This window comes from Pipistrellus kuhlii, unplaced genomic scaffold, assembly GCF_014108245.1.
Source record: "Pipistrellus kuhlii isolate mPipKuh1 unplaced genomic scaffold, mPipKuh1.p scaffold_m20_p_18, whole genome shotgun sequence".
Taxonomy (NCBI): Eukaryota; Metazoa; Chordata; class Mammalia; order Chiroptera; family Vespertilionidae; genus Pipistrellus; species Pipistrellus kuhlii.
Window position 1 is genome coordinate 12448065 of NW_023425493.1, and position 22987 is coordinate 12471051.

A 22987-nucleotide genomic window follows, 5' to 3' on the forward strand; every position below is an offset into this window, starting at 1 on the left:
TCCTAGCCAGACACAGGTTTCCACTTTTAGAATCTGAGGGGATGAATTTCAAAATTGACATAGGGTTGGGGCTTGCTGTGTAGGCAGAAAGACAGGTGGACAGGATGCCTGCTAGAAAGAAGAGTCATGTCTGCGAAAGTTCAAATGCTACTGTAGGTATTTAAAATGACAGACCCAGCCCTAACGGGTTTGGATAGAGCGTCAGCCTGCAGACTGAAAGGTCCCAGGTTTGATTCCGGTCAAGGGCATGTACCTTGGTTGCGGGCACATCCCCAAATGGGGGGTTTGCAGGAGGCAGCTGGCCCATGTTTCTAACTCTCTGACCCTCTCCCTTCCTCTCTGTGAAAAAAAAATCAATAAAATATATAAAATATAAATAAAATGATAGATCGTGAGTGGATAAGGAAAGAAGTTGCTCGGCTAGGGCATCCTCTCCTGCCCCCCTTAGTAATTGTGTACAAAGCTGGGCAGGGGGGTGTGGGGGTCCCAGCTGTCACCGGATGTCGCGGCTGTCACAGCAGCTGTCACAAAATCTAGAAGGTGCACGAGCAGACTCGGTAGAGAGACGTCTCAGTTCTCCGCAGGGACGGTCCTCGCCTCCTTGCCAAACCCAGGCCCGGTGGTGTGGTTCCAAACCTAAAAGAAAGTCTCCCTCCGGTCGCTCCCAGCAGCCTGACCCGGAAGCTCCTCCGCCGACCCGGAAGCAGAGCCGTGCGCCGCCCGAGGCGCCGCGGCGGAGCCACCGCCCCCCACCGCGGAGCCGCTGCCTCGCCCGCTGGGACCCGGGAGCGCGGCGCCGGGCGCCCTGATGCTCCTCGGCCGGCGGCGGCGGCGGCTGCGGCGGAGGGAGGATGACCTCTCCTCGGGAGCGGGGTGCCGATCTGGCCCGTTTCTACACTGTCACCGAGCCCCAGCGACACCCGCGGGGCTACACGGTGTATAAGGTCACCGCCCGGGTGAGTGCCGCCGGTGACAGGCGGGGCGGTATCCCTGACCTGGGAGATGAGGATCTGGGGTGGGGACCCGGGCGTGGCGGCACCTGCTCCCGGCTCGGAGCCGAAGGTGGGACTGGGGGCGCCTGGTGCCGAGGTGGGGACGGGGGGAAGGCGGGGGGAAGGCGAGGGGAGCGCCGAGTGGGCGATGCTCGGGGACTCCGCTGGGGAAGGTGGCGGAGTTGTCCCCCCACCCCGTCCCCGGGTACGGGCACAGGTTGGTGGTTTTCCGTGGATGACTCAGCCCCCATCCCATTGGAACTTTCTCTTCTGAGGCTGAAACGTGCAGAAGCGGTTTTGCTTGCTTCTGAGGGATGCGCAGGTGAAAGATGTAATTGATTGTATGGTTTTTATTTATGTCCTAGGCCTTTCTCCTCTCGGGCATTTGTACAGCGTCACGGTTTGGACTGAGGCTCATGGACTCTCTCGAGGATGTCAGTGTTAGGGTCACAGCCTAGGACCTTTTCCGCCTGTCTTTTTACCTTTTGAGTTTTTCATGGTTTACAGTAGGAGCCGTAGGAGAAAGTCCACGGAGTTTTCATGGTGTACAGTAGGAGGCATAGGAGAAATTCCATGAGCTGTCTTGAGAGCACATGTAAAAGGCTGCGAATCTCCTTTATGTTAAACGGGTTCAATTTTTAGTACCCACTTTGGTGCTAAAAATCGCTCTTGCTCCTACTTTTAAAGACAGCCTGTAGCTCTCTTCTTGGGAAATAAAGAATAGTAACATTAAGTAAGTCTACATGTATGAACGTATGTGTGTGTATGAATATGCATATGTATTTGGCATTTTGTACACATCACCCGAGTTACTACTAATTTTAATGATGAGGAAACTGAGGTTGCCTGATGTTTTGTAACTTGCCCAGCTTTGCAAGTCAGTAGCACTTCTGGGATTTGAGGCCACTTCTGCCTAACTCTAAATTATATAAAAAGCTCAGAATGAACTTTATCTTTGCCATTGATTGTTTAAAAAAGGAGAGGTACAGATAGTAGTAATACCACAGTATACCTTTGGAGGATGTAGTAATCATGTGTGATAGCTCAGGAAGTAGGTCTTTGAGAGCAACTTGGCATGTGTTTTATAGAAATGGTGCACAATTGAGACAAATGTCAGAAGGTGGGATAAGCAAGTTTGCTGACAGATAAAACCAGGCCTGGCTGTACTGAGAATAGAGGGAAATTTGCTACTCCCTGTTTGCACACAAAGTTGTTATATAGGTGTAGTGTAAAAGTTTGTTTTTTCGTTGGTTTTTTTTTTTTTTTTTTTTTTAAAGATTTAGGGCCCTTATTTATATCACTTTTGAAACCATTGTAGGCATTGGAACCTTCAAACATTTAGACTTAGTTTCCTAATATAATTTATGGAATTAGAACAGTTTTCAACATATGTAATGTTTCCCTCATAGCACCTCGTTCATCCCTTGTTGCAGTGTTTTTCAACCTTTTTTGGGCAAAGGCACACTTGTTTCATGAAAAAAATCACGAGGCACACCACCATTAGAAAATGTTAAAAAATTTAACTCTGTGCCTATATTGACTATATATAAAGTAATTCTCTTGAATAGGAATCAAATAAACACAAAGAAAGTATTTTATAATTACTTTATTATGAAATATTAAGTAAACAAAATAGTGAAAAATTATAAAATTCTTGTCTTGTCTGCACACCAGGCAACATCGTGCCGCGGAACAGCGGTTGAAAAACGCTGCCTTATTGTAACCCCCCAGTTATATTGTATGAATCTGTTATGTGTCTGTGTCTCTAGTATATTTAGGATAGGTCTTTATCATTGGTATTTGTTTCCTTTTATAACAGCTAAGGTAGTGCATGGCACACAGTGTCTAAAAAACATTGTTGAATGTTTTTCCTCTCCATTCTAGGCAACACGCTCAGCAAGAGTTTAGTTCCAGGCACTAACTAAATGCTGTGAGGGATAGAGGCTGAATAAAGCATGGACCTTCTTTTCAAGGATATTCATAGAAGAGAGTTTATAGATTTTTTGAAGAAGCCCAGTACAAGATAGAAAGTGTTAAATGCCACCAGAGAATAGAAAAGAGCTGTGGGATTTCAGAAGACAGAGATTGCTTCTGGCTCAAGGGACCTGGGAATGTGTACCAATTAAGATAGGTGGTGAAAGATGAGAAGAACGCAGATAGGTGGGGGGAAAAAGGGAGGGCGTCTTAGATGGAAGGGTAGCTAGAAGGGAGAGAGCCATAAACTTTATGGCATAAAGGCTTGAAGGTATAAATGTGTTTGGAACTTGAGTAGCAAACACTGTGTATGGTAATTGCTTGTATTCTTTACAAAAGGAGAGGTTAACCCAATTCAGCTCTTAAGTATCTTTTCTTAAGCTGTGAACTGTTTACTGGACTAACTTTTATGACAACATAAATTAGAACACAAAGCAGCGCATTGCCTCAGGACTAACCACATCTATGCATTGCTGTGGTTATTTGAACTAGAAAATTGCTTACACTGCCTTTCTTGTAAATGTTTATGTCCTCATTTATTGCTTTTGTGACAGATTGTAATGCTAATGAGGGTCAACATGGAGATACTTAAAAAGTAACTACTTAATATTATAAAACAAGTAAAATATTTGTTATTTTTTTTTTTTTTTGAGATTTAAGGAGGAAAACATCTTTCCTCAGGAGAATTAACCAGGTAAGTAATATTCTCCTGAGAGAACTTTATGAGATAAAAATTAGGAATGTTTTCTCTATGTTTCCTGCTACTGATTTACTTTCAGCTTTAAAGAATAATTTTTATATTTTTGATCCTTGATTCTAATTAGACTCCTTCATAAAGAATCTTTGTTGTTATCCTTCATAAAGAACGAGTAAAATTAGAATCACTAGTAGTATCTAAATTTACTAAATTTTGGTTAACATAAAAGCTCTTGCATCTTCTTAAATCTCCTTTATACTTTAAAAAAAAAAGTTTTCTGGAACCCTGTGGCCAGTTGTAAGCTTGTTAACATATTTCCTAGTTAAACTCTGTTGCTTGTTAATTTTTATCAAGAATAGGTACCTCTATTCAGAATTGGAAAATTCTTTTGTAGGTTTCTTTGATTCTTTAGTTGAAGGAGACAGGCAGTTTGGGTTGTTTCATCATGCTAAGTTTATAAAATTCTCATACTGTAATACAGATTTCTCTTCAACATAAGTGAATGGTAGTTCTTGCTTATATTCTTTCCATGAGTATAGAAAGCAGAAGGTATGCCTTTATGTAAAAAAAGACAGTGTTGCTTTATGACTTTATTTTGTTTATATGGAGGCATACTTTATATACAATAAAATTCACCAATTTTAAGTGTACATACAGTTTGATGAATTTGGTCAAATATATACATATTGGGTGTCCCCCATAATATACACACACACTTTGAATAATTATAAAGGCAGTGTGTATTAAAGTACATTTTATTTTCAAAATTGAGCTATCAGCCATAACACCCTGTAGTTCTATAAGCACCACCGCAGTCATCATGGCAGAAGATCCCTGGTGCTCCTTTGCAGTCAGTCCCCTCCATTCCCTGTCCTAAGCAACCTCTGGTCGCCTTTCTGTGATAGATCAGGTGTATATTCTAGAATTTTACATAATTGAAATTACACAGTATGCATTTTTCTTTTTGGGGTGGCTTCTTTAACTTAGCATGATTATTTGAGATACATCTAGGTATGTTGTCTGCTTTTCTTTTATTGCTGACTGATATTCCATTGTATGGTTATATTACAATTAATCTGCTTACCTGTTGATGGACACTTTGGTCATTTCCAGTTTTTGGTTATGAAAACAGCTATTATAAACATTTGTATACAAGTATTTGTATGGGCATGTGCTTTTATTTCTCTTGATAGCATATATACTTGTAAACTGTAGCTTAATACTAAGTCTTTAAAAAAATCTTTGTTGTTAATAGTATTATATATGTCCCCCTTTTTCCCCCATTAACTCCCTCCAGCCTGCCCCAGGCTTTCACCACCAAATTGTCCCTGCCTATGATCACCTCCCACCCACCCGTTTTCCCCAACTTCTTCCCCCCCCCTCCCCCCCCCCCCCCCCGCCTTCCCTCCTAAGCTTATATCCTTGTAAACTGTAGCTTAATACTAAGTCTTTAAAAAATAATATTTTATTTTAAAATTACAGTTAACATACAATATTATATTTAGTTGTATAACCCAGTGATTAGACATTTATATAACTTATAAAATGATCACCCTGATAAGTCCAGAACCTATCAGACACCATACATAGTTATAATATTATTGACTATATTCCCTATGCTGTACTTTACATCCCCAAGACTATTCTGTAACTACCAATTTGTACTTCTTAATCCCTTCACCTTTTTCATCCATTCCCCCAACCCTCCTCCCATCTGGCAACAGTCAAAATGTTCTTTGTATCTGTGAATCTAATTCTATTCTGCTTGTTTATTTTGCTTTTTAGATCCACTTATAAGTGGAATCATATGGCATATGTCTTTCTCTGACTTATTTCACTGTCTGATTTATTTCACTCAGCACAGTACCCTCTAGGCCTTTCCATGTTGTTGCAGATGACCATCCTTTTTTGTCTGAGTTGTTTCATTGAATATATGCATCACTTCTTTATCTGTTCATCTATTGATGGGCACTTAGGTTGCTTCCATATTGTGGCTATTGTAAATAATGCTGCAGTGAACATATGGATGGATCTGTATTTTTGATTTAGTGTTTTGGGTTTCTTTGGATAAATACCCAGAAGTGCAGTTCCTAAATTGTATCTGAGCTTCTTATTAAATATTTGTTAAGTAGATAATATGATTTAGCATACTGGAGAGGACCTAATGACAGCTTGATCTGTTGATTACTATGGGCCTGGGGTAGGCCTAGCTATAAAGTCGGTCTTTGTTTTAAAGATAGGCAAGAGGGCTCATTTTAAGATTTTTTTTGTTTGTTTATTAGGGAACTGGTGAAAAAGCAGTTCATAGCTGGTGCCAGAGCTAGTATTCAAAACCCTTCATTCTTAATTATTTCTGTTCTGCCAGCGTGCTTCTTCAGCTTTTGATTGGCATTTCTTTATAAAGACAAAGTGGATTTACCTAACGGACAATAGGAATATTTCTCGCATCCTTGGGATTTTAAAGTTTAGGAGGGCTGGTTTAATTGTGTCCCTGAAAGAGCACATTGTTTATAATCACAGAGTTGTGAGATCAAGTACTGCCTGTTATCTATAATATTAGGTCTAGTAATAATTAATGTCGTTTTCTAATACTTTTTTAAATCGAATTTATTTAAACAATACAACAAAATTTAATCAACAATATAGTTGCCGTTGTTTTCTACTACTTGTGCCCAACGCTCAGGAAGCATTTTAATCCCTCTGTTGTAAAATTCTTGTGATTTTGATGCAAATAATTCGGTCAATGCATTTTTGAGGCATTCTTCATTATTAAATTTTTTTCCAAGAAGAAAGTTTTGCAAAGACGAAACAAATGGTAATCAGAAGGGGCAATATCAGGAGAATATGCAGGTTGAGGGAGAACTTCCCATTCCAACTGGCGCAGTTTTTCAGCAGTGATTCTTGCAGTATGCGGTCGTGTGTTATCGTGGTGAAGAATTACGTCCTTCCGATTAATCAGCGTGGGTTCTTTTTCTCTTAAAGCTTGGGCTAACCTTTCCAATTGGGCACTATACACTGCACTTGTAATGGTTTGGTCAGATGGTAAAAGTTCATAATGAAGAATTCCTTTAAAATTCCACCAAACACACAACATCACTTTTTTCGCATGCAAGTCAGGTTTTGTCGTGGGCTGCGGAGCCTCATTTTTGTCCAACCATTGAGGCCGCCTTTTCAAAGTAACATACAGCACCCATTCTTCATCTCCGGTAACAATTTGCTCTAAAAACGGCAAACGGTTTTGACGAGAGAGGAGCGAACTGCAAATTGTGACTCTTTGATTACGGTTGTTGTCGGTCAACTCATGAGGAACCCATTTTCCAAACTTTTGGACTTTGCCAAGTGCACGCAATTGATTGGAAATTGTTTTTTGTGAACAATTTAAAGTTGTCGTAAGCTCTTGTTGGGTAATTTGAGGGTTTTGCACCAAAAGAGCTTGAAGAGCTTCTTGATCAAAATTGGACACACGGCCTCGACCACTCTTGTCATCTAACGAAAAATTTCCCTCGCGAAATTTCTCAAACCAACGCTGGCATTTTCTGGCGCTAACTGCATCTTGACCAAGAGCACTACAGATGTTTTTTGCAGCCTCACTTGCTTTTCTTCCTAATTGGAACTCGTAAAGCATGCAGTGCCAAATATGCTCTTCATCCGCCATCTTCTTAGCCCTAGTTTTGCAACAAAAACCAAACCAAACACAAACTTTTTCAAGCAAAACTTGTTAATTGCACTTCACACGTTCTGTAGATACCACATGTTTGAAGGTTATGTCAATACAAGTCAACGCCAAGCAAGATTTTAAAAGAATGTTAAAAAAAGACATTAATTATTACTAGACCCTTAATAAAAGGATAATATGTTAATTAGACCAGATGTCTAGAGTCCTTCCGGGTGTCATTCCTGATGTTCTTCCAGTTGAAGCAGGGGCTAGAGGGAAGCTAGTGCCAGCAGCCAGGGGAACGAAGGCCTACTCTTGCACGAATTTTTGTGCATTGAGCCTCTAGTTGATTAATATTATTAGTATTAGTATGTTACTATATGCTCTTGGGCCTTGGTTGTCTCATTCTATGAGGCAGGGTTGTGCTGAATGAAGGAAAATATTTCTTAGCACAGTAAGAGATAGTTATCTTATTTGTTTTCCTAAATTGAGAATTTGCTTTTGACATTAATAGAGGTGGATGGACCACAAACTTCTGTTTGTGTTCAAATAGAAGTGGTCTACTGTGTTCAAAATTTAGTAGGTGTCACACTAAATAAAAAAATAAAAAATATGATAAAAATAGAAACTTGAGTGGATAATGACTTTGGGAAATACTGTATAGCTTCCTTTTGGAGACTTACAAGGCATCATAATGTACTATGTGTTTCTTTTTTAAACAAAGGTAGATTGAGTTCATCATTAGTCTTTTGACATCACTGATTTTAAAGAATACCCATATTCCACGCAGTGTTGTTTGTGAAGCACTGCTTTAGGGTAATAATTTTCAAGATTACTTGGCAATAAAATTCTATTTGTCTATCTATGTATCAATCAATCATCTATCTATCGAGGCTTCTCAGGTAAGTACTTACTGAGCCATTGGTAGTTATGCTTGCAACAGAAATTTATGAACTTTAAATGAAATTGCTTTAAATTACAACTTTTATGGAATTTGTTGGCTGAATGTTGTGACAAACTATTGAAATTCACCTCAGGGAAAAATTATAAAGTAGTAACAGTCTTTATCAGAGTGAATGTTGTATTTTTATTTTAGAGTTGATATTACTTGTTGAAATCATTGCTAATATAGTATTAACAGTTATAAATAGCTGGGTCTCAGGGTTCAACTTAGTTCATTTTCAATATGGTCAGATTCTAATTTCAGATTTCTGGTTGGTATTCTCATTTTTCATCAGTTTTGTTGAAGAGAATTACATAGTTAGAAAGAGTTGTTACTAATGGACATCTGGGTTCAGCCCATGTTATTCTAACCCCTTTGTTTTGGTGTCCATGTCAGAGGACACATTCTTAACTTATTTAAGTGAGATTACACATGCCGGTCTACTGAACACCTCACAGTGAGTTGTCATTTGGTTGAATTTGGTAAGGTATCTGGCAAGTGATTATGTTTTTATAGTGTAGTGGCATAGGAATCAAACCTGATGTATTCTCCATTATACTTCAGAACCTATTTGCAGAGTAGGCACTAGTATTTGTTGAATAAGTGAAAGAAGAAATAAAATCTAATGGTTGACAGGGTTTTGTGGAATATTGCTGTTTTTGCTTTGGACTGCAGTAGTGTTGAGTGGATCCTAGTCCCCCAGTTCATGGTACTGTCAGCAGTTATCAAATTTTTTTCTTCCTTTCATCTATAGGCAACCATTTTTATGTGTTTAATATATAATATCTTTTAGTTTTTGCAAAATGCATATTGAAGCATCGTTCATGAATTTTACATTTACATAGATGTTATTATGTATTTAATGTGAGCTTTTCCCACTCTACATTGCTTTTTGATGACTTAGGCACCCAACCTTCCTCTTTTCTAGTTTTGTGAGGAAATCTTTGTAAATGGTGTTAGACTTTTTGGCTTTTGTAATTAGAGAAGTGTGAAAGAATCCTTCCTCCACCTCTTTGCTCAGAGAATGAAGATTGCATTGTCCTTGAATGCTGATTATAATTTTTTATATAAGTTACTTTTGTTTTCTTCACCATTAGGTGGTCACTGATTACTTCTCATAGATATTGGTGTATCTGAGGATTGTGGCTGTATTTTTTTTTTTTTTTCATTGAAATTTTTATTGAGCTGGTTGTAGATTCACTTCCAATTGTAAGAAATAATCCAGAGCAATCCCTGTATATTTTGTCCATTTGCAGCTGATATATATATATTATATATATTATATATAATATATAATATATATAATATATATATAATATATATAATATATATTATATATATATAATATATATATTTTTAAAATATATTTTATTGATATTTCACAGAGAGGAAGGGGGAGAGAGAGAGAGCTAGGAACGTCGATGAGAGAGAAGCATTGACCAGCTGCCTACTGCACACCCCGCACTGGGGATATGCCCGCAACCAAGGTACATGCCCTTGACCGGAATCGAACCCGGAACCTTTCAGTCCCCAAGCCGAAGCTCTATCCATTGAGCCAAACCAGTTTCAGCTGCTTTATATATTTTTAATTTATAGGAAGTCTGAGAAGTTTGATAGAATAATGTCAAATGAAAGTGAAGGCTGAGGCATTCTCGTGCAAATGTAATACATGAACATTAGTATTTGGACTTTATTTCAGTTGTCTTTTTTGCTGGATTTTTTAGTATGTGTTTCAGATAGTGAAGTTATATAGCTGAGTTCCGTGTAAGTGACATAATATGTTATTTCCTTCTTTTTTTAAAAAAATTCTTATCCAAGGATATTTTTTCCATTGATTTTTAGAGAGAGTGGAAGGGTGAGGGAGAGACAAAGAGAAATACTGATGTGAGATGTGAGAGAGTCAGACACATCGATTGATTGCCTTCTGCATGCCCCTGACCAGGGCTGGGAGCCTGCAACTGAGCCTGCCCTCGACTGGAATCGAACCCAGGACCCTTTAGTCTGCAGGCCGACGCTCTACCCACTGAGCAAAACTGGCTAGGACTAGTTCCTTATTCTTTAAGCAAATTGAAATTTTATACAAATACTACTGAAAGTCATTATACAAATGTGGAATCTTAAATTTTGATAATAATGAGATATTTCTGTGTATGTTTTGTTTCAGGTTATTTCACGAAGAAATCCAGAGGATGTCCAGGAGGTAACATGTTATATGAAAATTTTATTTAATGTATTTGACAAAAATTTAACTAAATGCCTGATTGAGCAAATTGAATTGTCAGTCTTTTTTTAAAAATATATATTTTTTCATTGATTTTAGAGAGGAAGGGAGAGGGAGAGAGAGATGGAAACATCAATGATGAGAGAGAATCATTAATAGGCTGCCTCCTGCATGCCGCATGTGCCCTTGATTGGAACCTAACCCGGGACCTTTCAGTACACAGGCTGACACTTATTCACTAAGCTAAACCAGCTAGGGCTGTTTCTCAGTCTTTGTATTTGTATGTTTGTGTGGAGGTTGTCTTCAGCTCACAAAACAGTAGCAGAAGTGTCCTAGTTCAGACCTATTAAGTATATTCTAAGTTGTCGTAGGTTTTAAGTTATATGACTAAGAATTTGAGGATTATTTAGATGTATTAAATATGTGTTAGATTTCAGTTGATGGTAAATTTTAAAAATAAGATTTTTCAGGAATTAATAGTGCTATTTAATAATGTGATAATTTTTCTCATACTCATCAGATTTCAATATTAGTTAAGGGCTCCTATTTACCTATTTCTAAATTATGATGCCTATTTAATATAAACTTGAAAAGTATTTGGTAACTAGTATTAATTTTAAAGATTATAATATTAAATTGTGGGTTTCTGTCTGCTCCCATTTTTATATTGAGTTGATATGTTGACATCTTGAAAAAGTGCTTTGGGTGTAGATGTTTCTTTTTTAAATTTTGTAGATGCTAAGTTTATTTTGCCGACTCTCCCTCTCTCTAAAATGATACCAGTTTGTTATGATTTTGCTTAAAACTGTGGTTCTTTATTTGTTATTATTTTGTATATATACCTCTAAGAATCCTATCTGAAAAGCTTAGTTATTTTAACAGTTTTAAAATTTATATTAGTGCTTGTTCATTTTCTTTTAAAAAATTAATTTATTGTTTAATTACAGTTGATACAGTTTTATATGTTTAATACAATATTATATTAGTTTCAGGTGCACAACATAATGCTTAGACACTTATATACCTTTCAAAGTGATCACATTGATCTAATTTTCACTCAGATTAGAAGGACATAGCATGTTAGGGATTTTTTTTTCTTACTAAAGAAACAGGATAAATGAGCAGTCTTGATTCTTCAACAGTGTTTTTCATTTCTTTTCTTAAATTGAATCTTAATATCTTTATGTGGGGTATATGTTTTCGATTTAGTCACAAGCCCCACTATTTCTTAAATAAAAATCTGGCTTGATTCATATATTTAAGTTGATTGTTTGGTACTGGTTGGTTTGTGTATGTGACATCAGATTTAGAATATATTTTGACTTTTATACTTTACCATTCTTACTATATCTAATATGGCATTTGTTTTTTCTCTGATGGTTAAAAATATTTCAATAAAGGATATATTTTTAAAAGATTCCTTATTATTTTCCTAGGGTTTTAAGACATCTAACTCCTCTCTACATCCCCTATCCTCAATAGACATGAAGATACTATTGTAATGTTATTTTGGAAGAAAAGAAGATGTATCTATATATCTGTCCTTCTAAAATGGCAGAGAAAATGATTACACCATTGATTGAAGTACTTTCTCTACTTAAGTGTCAGCTGATTAGTATGAACTGTTCTTTAGGATTTAGAATTCTTTAGAATGTTGAATTAGTAGTCAATGTCAGGGTTTTCTGCTTTTGAAAATTTACAACTCTGTTAAATCTGAAAATGGGTTGTGTTTCTTTTGAAATATTGTCTGATTGCTATGCTGTAGTTTGTAGCTTGATGTTCCCCTTTTTCAGGGAGAATCCTGAACCAACCTATCATGAACATACTCTCTGCCATTTCCTTAATCCTTTTTTTGGGAAAACTCTTTTATAATAACAACTGTTGGTGAACCATTCATCAGAAAACTCTTGTAAGTGTCCTTTAGTTAGATGATTGCATGGTCCTTTGTTAGAAATGCTTTAAAACACACACACACACACACACATACACACACACACACAACAACAACAACAACAACAAAAACCCCCCACAAAAAACAAAAAACAACAACAACCCAAAACAACCATGTCTTCTGTCTATCTAGTTTTTTAAAATATAGAATAACCTCAAAATTATAACAATACTTTTAGTTTCCCATATGTTTCATTTAAACATTGGGATTCTCATTAGGAGAGGAATCACCTACTAGAATTTGTTTCCATTTCCTTTTCTTTTCCTTTCTCTTTCTGTTAACTGATTAATTTAGTTATTGCTTTAGAATTTAGACTTTTCAAGACTATTGAGGATTAGTCAATGTATACTTAATCTAACCAAATATAGGGCTAAAATTATGCTATTCTTATAAAATGAGAAACTTTGCTGTTTGTTTATATGTAAATATATACCTACGTACCTTAGCACATGCAGTGTTTTCTTCCCAATAATGCTTAAATATTAACATGGAATAAATAATTTTAAAATTATCAGCTTTTTTTTTTCTTATCTAAGAGAAAAAGTTTAAATTTTCTCTTAATTTTTATTTATTAAGAGCAACATAGATGAATCTGAGGAGGCACAACAATAGTCAATGTGGCCTCTTGTACAGAAGAGTCTCTAGGGCATGAATACTTGTATCAAGTAAAGAGAGAGGTGGAAAAATGCCCTCCCTCTCCCACCCTTTAAAAAAAGTAACCTGCCTGGCTCTGTTTCTCTGTAGGTGGTAAATTTTACTGGTGTCAGAAATGTGTCAAGGGAAAGAAAATTAATAAGCAATAGTATGGTAGATGATCCAGCAGGTTCTAGTACTATAGAGGAGTAAAAAGGAAAAGTTAATTGAATTGAGTGGTTTTGTAGCATACAAGAGATCTAACGGTTTTTGATATCATTAAATGAAGTTATCTTAAAACTTTTTAATGTAAAAATAAGGGAATGTTTTTAATAAGTAAGCTTTTATTAAATTTGTAGTCTATATATGGTTGTCATTAAATTGCTATTTGATTGAAGAATTTTACTCATAGCTAATGAATAAGAAATTTCTGCAGAAATGGTTCAATACAGCAATAGCTATTATACAGTGATTTTTATTTCATTTTGTTTTATTTTTTCCCATTACCATTTAACCCATCTACATCCTCTCACACCTCTACCCACTTCCCTTGATTTTTTTTCTATAATGGGAAAAATTTGATTATTAGAGAAAATAATTTTTTGCAAGTATCTGTTGGGACTATGTATAGTCTAATTATAAACATTTATACTTATTGATATAATGGGAGTGCGCTTCTGTTTACTTTTCCATTTTTAAGATTTCTAGAAATGTCCAAACTTAAAAGGAGTAAGAAGAAAAACAGTCAGTAAATGTTGACATTTTGTGATGCTTTGGTTTCCTGCATTTTTTGAGGTTTTACATTTGTTCTTAGGTCACTCAGTACTAAAGTTGTAGTGTGAGAATAAGGATTATGTGAGGAAATAAATTAGAGGACATAGTGAAGAAACACAGATTCTCACCTTGTGGAGGTGGTTCTTATTCTTGCTCTGACAATCTACTGGTTATTTACCATGGTATTATTATCATTACTAGAGGCCCAGTACATGAACTCAACTGTGGTGTTGCTTTGCCTGGCCAGCGATCAGGGCCAATCTGGGCTGTCTCGCCCAATCCAGATAGGCCTGACACCAGCAGCAAGCTAACCTACCAGTCTGAGCATCTGCCCCTGGTGGTCAGTGCACATCATAGCGACTGGTCAAGTGGTTGACCATTCAGTTGACTGCTCAGTTGGAAACTTAGCATATTAGACTTTTATATATATATAGATTATGACTAACTTAATTTTTGCCCCTTAAATTACTCTGTTTTCATTTTACAGGGACTCTAACTAGAATATACATTTTATCTGGAGATTTGTTTCCATGAGCTCTATAGTCTTTTGAATAGCTTTAATTTCTAGTTTATATGGCTTTACATTTACCTTATGTAAGATTACTTTTACAAGTCAGTCACTCATTTTCTCCTTAAGCCCGTTGGCATAGTGGTACCACCATAATTTGATCTATTTTAAAAAATATGAAAGTAACATTGTTTTTTTCCATGGCAGAATTATGTACATGTATTAAAATTAAAAACTACAGAGAAGCACTAAATAGGAGAATTAAAATCACTATAATTTTACTATTCCAAGGACTTTTGCTTTTCAAGTATTGGGCTGGCTCTCTCAATTCCTCTTACTTTGTCTTTTACTGGAACTGTTGGTTCTTTGCCCTCAGCCTTTGTCACATTCACTTCCATTTTAAAATAAAATTTCTTCTTCCGTCTATGTACCCTCTCTCGTGGCATAGGCAAGCTTTTTAAACACTTACTCTGGACTTGGCGTTCTTTTCCTTACTTCTGGCTGGCCCCTTGGTGTTCAAGTTCCCTATCATTCAGTTGTTAGGCTCCTTATCTCATTACAGACACTGAGCAATCTTTACTGAGTGAAATTAACACATCTTGCTTAGGTCTTGCTATTGAACCACAAGCCCTCCACCCTATGGGACATCTCCAGTTAGATGCGTCACAAGTACCTAAATTAAATGTATCTACAGTTGAACTTCGTTCTTATCGCCAAACAGCTTTTTCTCCCTTGGCTTTTCACCTTAGGGAATTGTATCACATTTATCCAGTTGCAAAGCTAAAATTCTAGTAATTAGATTTGCCATTGTTCTCCTTTTAAAAACTTCATCTTCAACCCCTTCTTTCCATCTTTATTTTTGTTGGTCTAATCACTACTTCCCTTTAGGTCACTCACCTAAGGTAATACTTTCTGTGAAGCCTAAAGACCAGACCTGGTGGAGGTGCTCCTTCCATATTGCCCTGGGCTGCCCTCTGGCATTGATCGCGCTGCTGTCTTGTGATGTGCTTACTGTGATGGCATATCTTCCTCACTAGAGGGGAACTCTTTGAGGGCAGGGTTGTTTCTCATTTCTTCATTTTTTTTGTGCCTACATAGTACCTATCACAAAGTAGGGCCATGGAATACTTGTTTTGTTGACTATTTTTGTTGTTGAGTAAATGAACAAAAGGAAGCATCAGGAGGGATGCTTTTTTATTTTTTATTTTTTAAATTAAATTATTATCTTTGTACATATACCATTACCCCCTTATCCCCCCCATAAGGAGGGATGCTTATTTAAATTAATTCACGTGGCAGTCTAATTAGCCCCCTAGGATTATCACTGTGTTAGAAACAAATAATTTATTTATCATGGTTGAATTTTTGGTAGCTTGACAAAGTTTAGTGAAGAATTTCACACATACATAGAGTAAATTTTTAATATTGACTTTGTTAGAACTGAGGTAAGTAGGTTTTTTTAAAATTTATTTTTTATTTATTCATTTATTATTATTATTTTTTATTAAATTATTATCTGTGTACATATTTTAACATTGCCTCCCCCTCCCATACTTACCCTCCCTCCCCAGAGTTTTGTGTCCATTGGTTGTACTTATATGCATGTATACAAGTCCTTCGGTTGATCTCTTATCTCCCCCAGATCTCCCTACTCTCCCCGCTGTAATTTTACAGTCTGCTTGTTGCTTTACTGTCTTTATATCTGACTTTTGGTTTGTCAGTTCATAATGTTCTTTATTATCCATAAATGAGTGAGGCCATGTGGTATTTCTCTTTCATTACTGGCTTATTTCACTTTTTTTTTTTTTTTTTTTTTTTTAGCAAAGGCCCCAATATACTAGGTGATGGAATTTAAAATGTAGTTTACTCATTTTGTGGAGACTGAGGGGTGAATCAGTGATATCAAGGCCATGTTCAAATCCTTTTCCTTTATAACATTTTTTTCCTAATGTAATCTGAATGAAGTTAAATAATAATTAAAACTAATGAAGGTGTATTTACTTTTTATATGTTGTATAATCTAAATGAATATTGTTTTTGAAATATACTACTTTTAATGGTATTCTGATCAAGATTCACCTCGATTACTACTTTAAATTGAGATTTATGAAATAAAAAAGTTTATGTTAATTACTTGCTACATAGTTATTTCCCCCTCAGTGTTATTTTCTTTGTTTATCCTTTTAACAAATGCTGAGTATATACTTTGTATTTAAAAATTGTCTAAATTATTTTGTGTCTATAAATATGCTGTTTTTGAGACAGAATATATATTGTATATTTTGACATCTAGCTCATTTCCATGGCCAATAGTAATTGGATTTTGAAGAGGTTAAATGAGATTTTGTACCATGTTGAATGTTTTTTCCAGTTTGAATAAGACAGTACTTACTTAAAAGTTAAGACAGGACATTTGGAAGAAAAATTGCTGTTTCTATATTTTTAAAGCAAATATTAGTTAATTTTAGACAGTTAACCATATTGGTTAGAACAAACACTTGTTTTTCTTGGCATGACTATTTTGAGTACTAATGAAACAATTATGTTCAGATATCTGAATCTAGATACACATTTTTTCTTTCTCTTTAGATAATCGTGTGGAAGAGATACAGTGACTTTAAGAAACTACACAAAGAACTATGGCAAATTCACAAAAACTCATTTCGACATTCAGAATTGTTTCCTCCATTTGCTAAAGGAAAAGTGTTTGGTAAGTGATAATATGACTTTGTGGTTTTTGATGATTAGCTAGTTATGCATATATGCTGAAATACTGTGCCATGAAGTCAGAGGCCCCATTATTTATTACAATAATTCATATCATGTAGCAAGCATCAGGCGCCTGAAGTTGTTTTCATGTTCTTGGTATAGTTTTTTTTTTTTTTTTTTTTTTTTTTTTTTTTTTTTAACTCAGAGCACATTTACTCCTCTTTCCATGAAACAGCAGCACAGCAACTCCAGCCAATCAAGTAAAAAATGTGTAAGAACTTAAGAAAAGATGATGTTGAATTACTTTTCTAGTACTGACTTTTTAATGTCTATACTTTGTATGTTTCTTGCAAATGTTAACCCATTTATCATATAATATAAAATGTTGTTAATATCATAGATCTCTAAAGGAAATTAAAAGAAAAACAAACCACAAACCCAACCTATATTTAGACTTGGATAGCAAGTCTCATTAGTTACAATTTATTTCTCCCCACCCCCACAGATTTTAAAAAAGAAATGATCTCAAGGGTTGAGATTTAATAAAGAAAATTAGAAAGTTTTCTGTGTTATCAAGTACATTCTCTCTTTAAAAAAAAATATTTTTATTGATTTTTTACAGAGAGGAGGAGAGAGAGATAGAGAACTAGAAACGTCGGTGAGAGAGAAACATCGACCAGCTGCCTCCTGCACACCCCGCACCGGGGATGTGCCTGCAACCAGCGTACATGCCCCTGACCAGAATCGAACCCGGAACCTTTCAGTCCATAGACCGGCTCTCTACCACTGAGCCAAATCGGTTTCAGCATCAAGTACATTCTTAAGTGAAACTGGCATTTAAAGAAATTTTACTATGGGTGAGTGGCAGTAAAGAATATGATGATTAGTAGTAAGAGTAGTTTGGTGCCATTGTCTTGATTCCTGCTAAGAGGCCAGCAGTTTTACTGCCATTGGTTTTAGATATCAGTGCAAATGTCAGTGTGGTGAAAAATACAACCACATTATGAAAATTGCTTTGACTTTGTTGATCTCTTGTAAGGCTCTTAGGGAATCCTCAGAAGTCCCTGGACCATGTTTTGAGAATACTTATTGTACATGCACACACAAATTTGTGCACACACATATATACATGTTCATGGGTGTGCCTTGCAGCATTTTCAATAGAATACTGAAAATTGTATTTACACAATATGTGATTGTATGAATGTGCCATAATTTGGCCAATGTATAGAATTCTTCAGCTAAAATTTTAAATATACTGGTATGGAAATATGTCCAAGGTCTATTTTTAAAATGTAGGAAACAAATATTGCCCAGCAATGTGCTTAGTAAGATCCCATCTATATTTAAATAGACTTATGTATTTGTGTGAAGACATACCTACACACATTTGTTTAATGTGCAAAACCTCTGAGGTCATGAGAGGAGGGCTACTTTTACTTTCTACCTTAAACCTTCTGAACTGTTGAAATTAACTGTGCACACATATCTTTAAATTCAGTGTTGGAAGAGACACAGCCTGGGTTTTAAAACAATAAGCTTGTCTCTTGGTGAAAGGGTTCTTAGCTATTATTGGTTCTTAGCTATTATTGTTTGTTGCTAATGGATTATCTTCAACTTTTCTCCTCATTCTTACATATTATAGAGTGAAAGTTTCTTATAAATCTTAATAAGTAAGTAATTTATCACTCTCAGTGAATGGTACAGTCCATTTGTAATACTTGATAACTGCAGTGAACCCTGCAGGTAGCAGCTGTGGTTGTGTGGAGGGATTAGTTGGTTAATCACCTGTCTTTTTAACTATTCTCACATTTTAGTATAGGAGCCTCAGCAACAAAAGACAGACCTGTGGTAATTTGCAGAACCATCAGATATGTAATGTTCTAGTATTATAGTGAGAAGAACACAACTTTTGGAATCAGATAGCTTTAGGCTCAAGCCTTCTATCCACTATTTACTTGTGGTGTGATCTTACACAAGTTAACATCTGAGCCTTTTTTCTTATTGGTAAGATAGGAATAGTATCTTCCTGTTTTGAGGATTATATCTTATATGTGTCTAGTTCAATGCTCGACACATTATCAGTTATTGTTAGCTTGTATATTAATAAATAAACTTATATTAATTTGAACATATTCATCTGTTGTTCAGCTTACCATTTCTCTAACATACATACTCTCTTGTATCTCTTTCTTTAGTGTTGCACCATTCCACTGTGAAATGTTTTGCTAACCTTTCATACTTTTAGATGTCTCCTCTTTTAGTAAGTTTTCTGTGTCTCCTTCAGACTGAGTTAGTTGTTTTCCCTTCCAATTCTACATTTCACCAATGTAGCAACTGATTTTCCTTCAATTTTTTTAATTTGGAAAATTTTCCAATTTATAGAAAAAAAGCCCGAAAGAATTCAGGTCTAACTCTAAAATAATTTCTTTTAGTTATCATTGTGCTTGACAGTTAGGCAGACATGAGTGGAACAAAGATGGTAGGCCAGGTACAGAAAGTCACCAGGACAGAAAGGCCCCGGTGCTGGTAATGGGTAAACTGGAAAAACAAGGACCTCGCCCCCAGGGTAACTTTTCTTCTCCTAGCATATCACTGGTCATGTGGTTTACTCCCCCTGACCTTTCAAATAGCTGGTCATGCAGTTCGGACCCTCTCCTAATCTTCCCTCTCCTGACGTGTTGCTAGTCATGCAGTAGCCTCCCTGGGAGGAGGAACAAGGGGCTGACGAGTGGCCTCATGTGACTCCCATCCAGGCCCTTGCACTACTACTCCCTTAAGCATTAACCCCTAGGGGTAACACATTGGCCTCAGTTGTGGTTTAGCTCCAGGCCCAGAAAAGCAGCAGAACCAGACTGGCGATGCCATGGCTGATATCAGGACCAGCTGCAGTGACCCCCTGCTCTGATGCTGATGAATCATTAGAGTCCATGACACTGTAAGGACACACTAGGTGAATATTCTATTGAAAACTTCCCCTGAGCTTTCCAGATAAATACCCTCAAGACCAGGACCCAGTGTGGCTCTCTCTCCTGGGAGCATGCCCACAGCTCCCCCGAAACCCTCTACTTGCAGGTGGGTTACCTTTACCTTTCTCCTAAGCAACAAGGGCCTTTCTTTTGCCTCTGTAACTTGTTTCCTGAGCCTATTTCTTCTATTGCTTATTTCTTTTACCTTTGTGACTTTCTAAATAAACTTTCTCTTATACCTTGAGTCTTAGTTCTGAATTATTTCCTAGCTAAAACTCAAGTATCTCATACCAAAGTTGTTGAAGCAAGATCTGGTCTGACTCCACTGGCCTAACACCTGGTGCCATTATCGCTGCTGACATTAGGAAGTAGATATTTCCCTGTGAGCATGAGATACATTGAGCTTAGGTAGCACATATTATAAGTGGGATGATACAGAGGAGATTAGAATGGCCCCTGCATCAGGGTGTCAGGCAAATTTGTGACATGCTCCATATATTTGTAAATATATGGTGATATAAAAAGATTTGACTTTGAGTGGTGGGCACACAATGATGTATCAAGAATTATACACTGAAAATCTATGTACTTTTATTAATCAATGCTACCCCAATAAATTTAATAAAAAATATACAGTAAAACTATTTCTTTCAATTACCAGGAAGTAGACACTTCACCATAAGCAGGAGACATGAACTGAGTTATTTAGTGGTTTCAAATTCTTGCATTGGGCAGTAAAACTAGGAATCTCTTTGTGCCTCAGTTTTCAGTTAACATTTTGCAAAGCTACTGGAAATGTTTAAGTATTGTATGTGATGATGTTATTCTTAATAATTGTATTTTTTTAAACCTATATTGCTATCAGTATGATACATGGCATGCAACAAATGCCAAATGGTAGTCTGGTCTGAGAGTGGTAAAAATGGTCATGTTTGAAATACCTCATTAGCACTCACACTGTATATATAATTAAAAAATTGTATGAATACTTTCTGTCACCTTGTAAAACAGATCACTGATGTTGTGTGTTCTCCTTTTTCTCACAAGCATCTTGTCATGGGGTCTGACAGCGTCATACATGGAGTTTGGCTGAAAAAACTTTTTTCTTCAAACTGAAGTTTTTGACCCTGTTGATATACAGATGTTCTCATAATTTCCTCTCCTCAATTCCTTTGTAAAGCAAAAGTGGGAAAGGGAAATTATTTATGTAATTACATTAATAATTAGTAATTAATGTGTATTAAATTACTATAGAAAACCATTCTGGTTCTTGACAATTCTCTTTTCAATTTTAGTTTCAAATCACCAGCTTTTTAAGTGGTAAGTTGCTTATATTGACACACCTTAGATGTGATGGCACATTTATTTTTGAGTTGATATCTCTGTCTCTTTTTTTGTCAGAAACATTTTTTTGTCAGAAACATCATTTTTCTGGTGTGACTGCTGCTGGTTCCAGTTGGGGAGACTATTATAGATTTGACTTCTGAAGGTTGCATAATCAGTACAGGAAATAGTCTGTGATAGGTCTGCTGCTGCTTTCTGCTCTGTGAACATCAATTGTCGTAAACTGATGTTTGATTCTTCTTTATTTGTGCTAATTCTTATTTACTTGAAGGACGATTTGATGAAACCGTTATTGAAGAGAGAAGACAGTGTGCTGAAGACCTGCTACAGTTCTCTGCCAATATTCCTGCTCTTTATAACAGTAAACAGCTTGAAGATTTTTTTAAGGTTTGGAGGTCTTTCTAAAATATTTTGTATTTTATTAAATACCTGTGTTTTCTAAGGTAAACTTTTATTTTATTTGGAGGCTCTATTGGCATGTGTGTGTGTGTGTGTGTGTGTGTGTGTGTGTGTATATATATATATATATATATATATATGTTTATAATGGGTATGTCTTCCTGATGAATTGAATTGCTTAGTCTTATGCATTCTCTCTCTCTGTCTCTGGTAGTACTTATTAAAGCCTTACTTTGTATAATTTTAATATTGGTCTCTTTCAGTCACTGTTTGTATTGTACCTATTTTTTCATTCTTTTGCTTTCTATCTATTTGTGTTATTAAATAAGGGTATCTCTTACATGCAGTGTATAGTTTGATCTTCTTTTTTAAGCAGTCAGGAAATGACTGTTGTTGATTGGAGGAATATTTAATCCTTTTTTTGTTTGTTTTGTTTTGTTTTTGTTAATCCTAACCCAGGGATATTTTTCCATTGATTTTTAGAGAGAGTGTTAGAGAGCGGGAGAGACAGAGAGAAACATCAGTGTGAGAGAGATAATTTGATTGGTTGCCTCTCTCATAAGCCCAGACTGGGGCCTGGGACCAAGCCTGCAACCTGCATGTGCCTCCGTACCTCTGCCTTTACTTCCACAACTACTCTGAGTCTCAGTATGCTTTTCTCTTCCCTTCTAGTTGTAGAATTTCCACTCAGCCAGCCTTCCTGTCATTCTGGATGATGTTTGTTTTGTCTTTTAGTTGTAGTTTTGAAGTAGTAGTGCTAGGCAGCAAGATCAGGTGTTTATCCATGCCGCCATCTTGGTTTCTCAAGTATTTCTTTTTCAGCCCCTTTCTCTTATATTGGATTATTTCCCCCCCCTCCCCACCTTACATGTATAATAAGTTGGTATGCTTGATATCATTTCATATTTCTCCCTGGTTCTCATTATTTGGTCTTTTTTTCTATGAACTTCATACTGGATAGTTTCTATTGATCTTTACATTCATTGGTTATTCTTTCTCAAATCTGTTATTGAACTCTAGTAAATTTAAAGATTTTGATACAATACCTTTCAACTGCAGGATTTCTATCTGGTTCTTTTATTTTTAATTGAGATTAATTGACATAACAAAATTCACCATTTTAAAGTGGTGTACAGTTCAGTGGCTTTTGGTGTATATTCACTATGTTACACAACCATTATTGCTACCTGATTTCAGAACATTTTCATTACCCCATAA

General features: G+C 36.2%; 1 protein-coding gene and 1 non-coding gene across 11 annotated transcripts in view; both read left to right on the plus strand.

Annotated features, from left to right (window-relative positions):
* The first annotated feature begins 704 nt into the window (after window positions 1–704).
* RPS6KC1 (ribosomal protein S6 kinase C1) overlaps window positions 705–22987 on the plus strand; it is a 123838-nt gene continuing 101555 nt past the window's right edge. For 3 of the 10 annotated variants that reach the window (XM_036441912.2, XM_036441910.2, XM_036441913.2), the window contains exons 1-4: window positions 708–956; window positions 10426–10461; window positions 16938–17058; window positions 21642–21757. In XM_036441912.2, the coding sequence (XP_036297805.1) occupies window positions 852–956; window positions 10426–10461; window positions 16938–17058; window positions 21642–21757 (378 nt within the window). In that variant the 5' untranslated portion in view covers window positions 708–851. Of the gene's footprint in view, window positions 957–10425; window positions 10462–12275; window positions 12392–16937; window positions 17059–21641; window positions 21758–22987 lie in introns of those variants that run through there. The other 7 variants (XM_036441909.1, XM_036441907.2, XM_036441911.2 and 4 more) reach the window with 6 other exon arrangements.
* On the plus strand, window positions 20419–20527 carry LOC118721826. Its single transcript, XR_004988843.1, has one exon. It is a non-coding gene; the product is annotated as a U6 spliceosomal RNA (small nuclear RNA).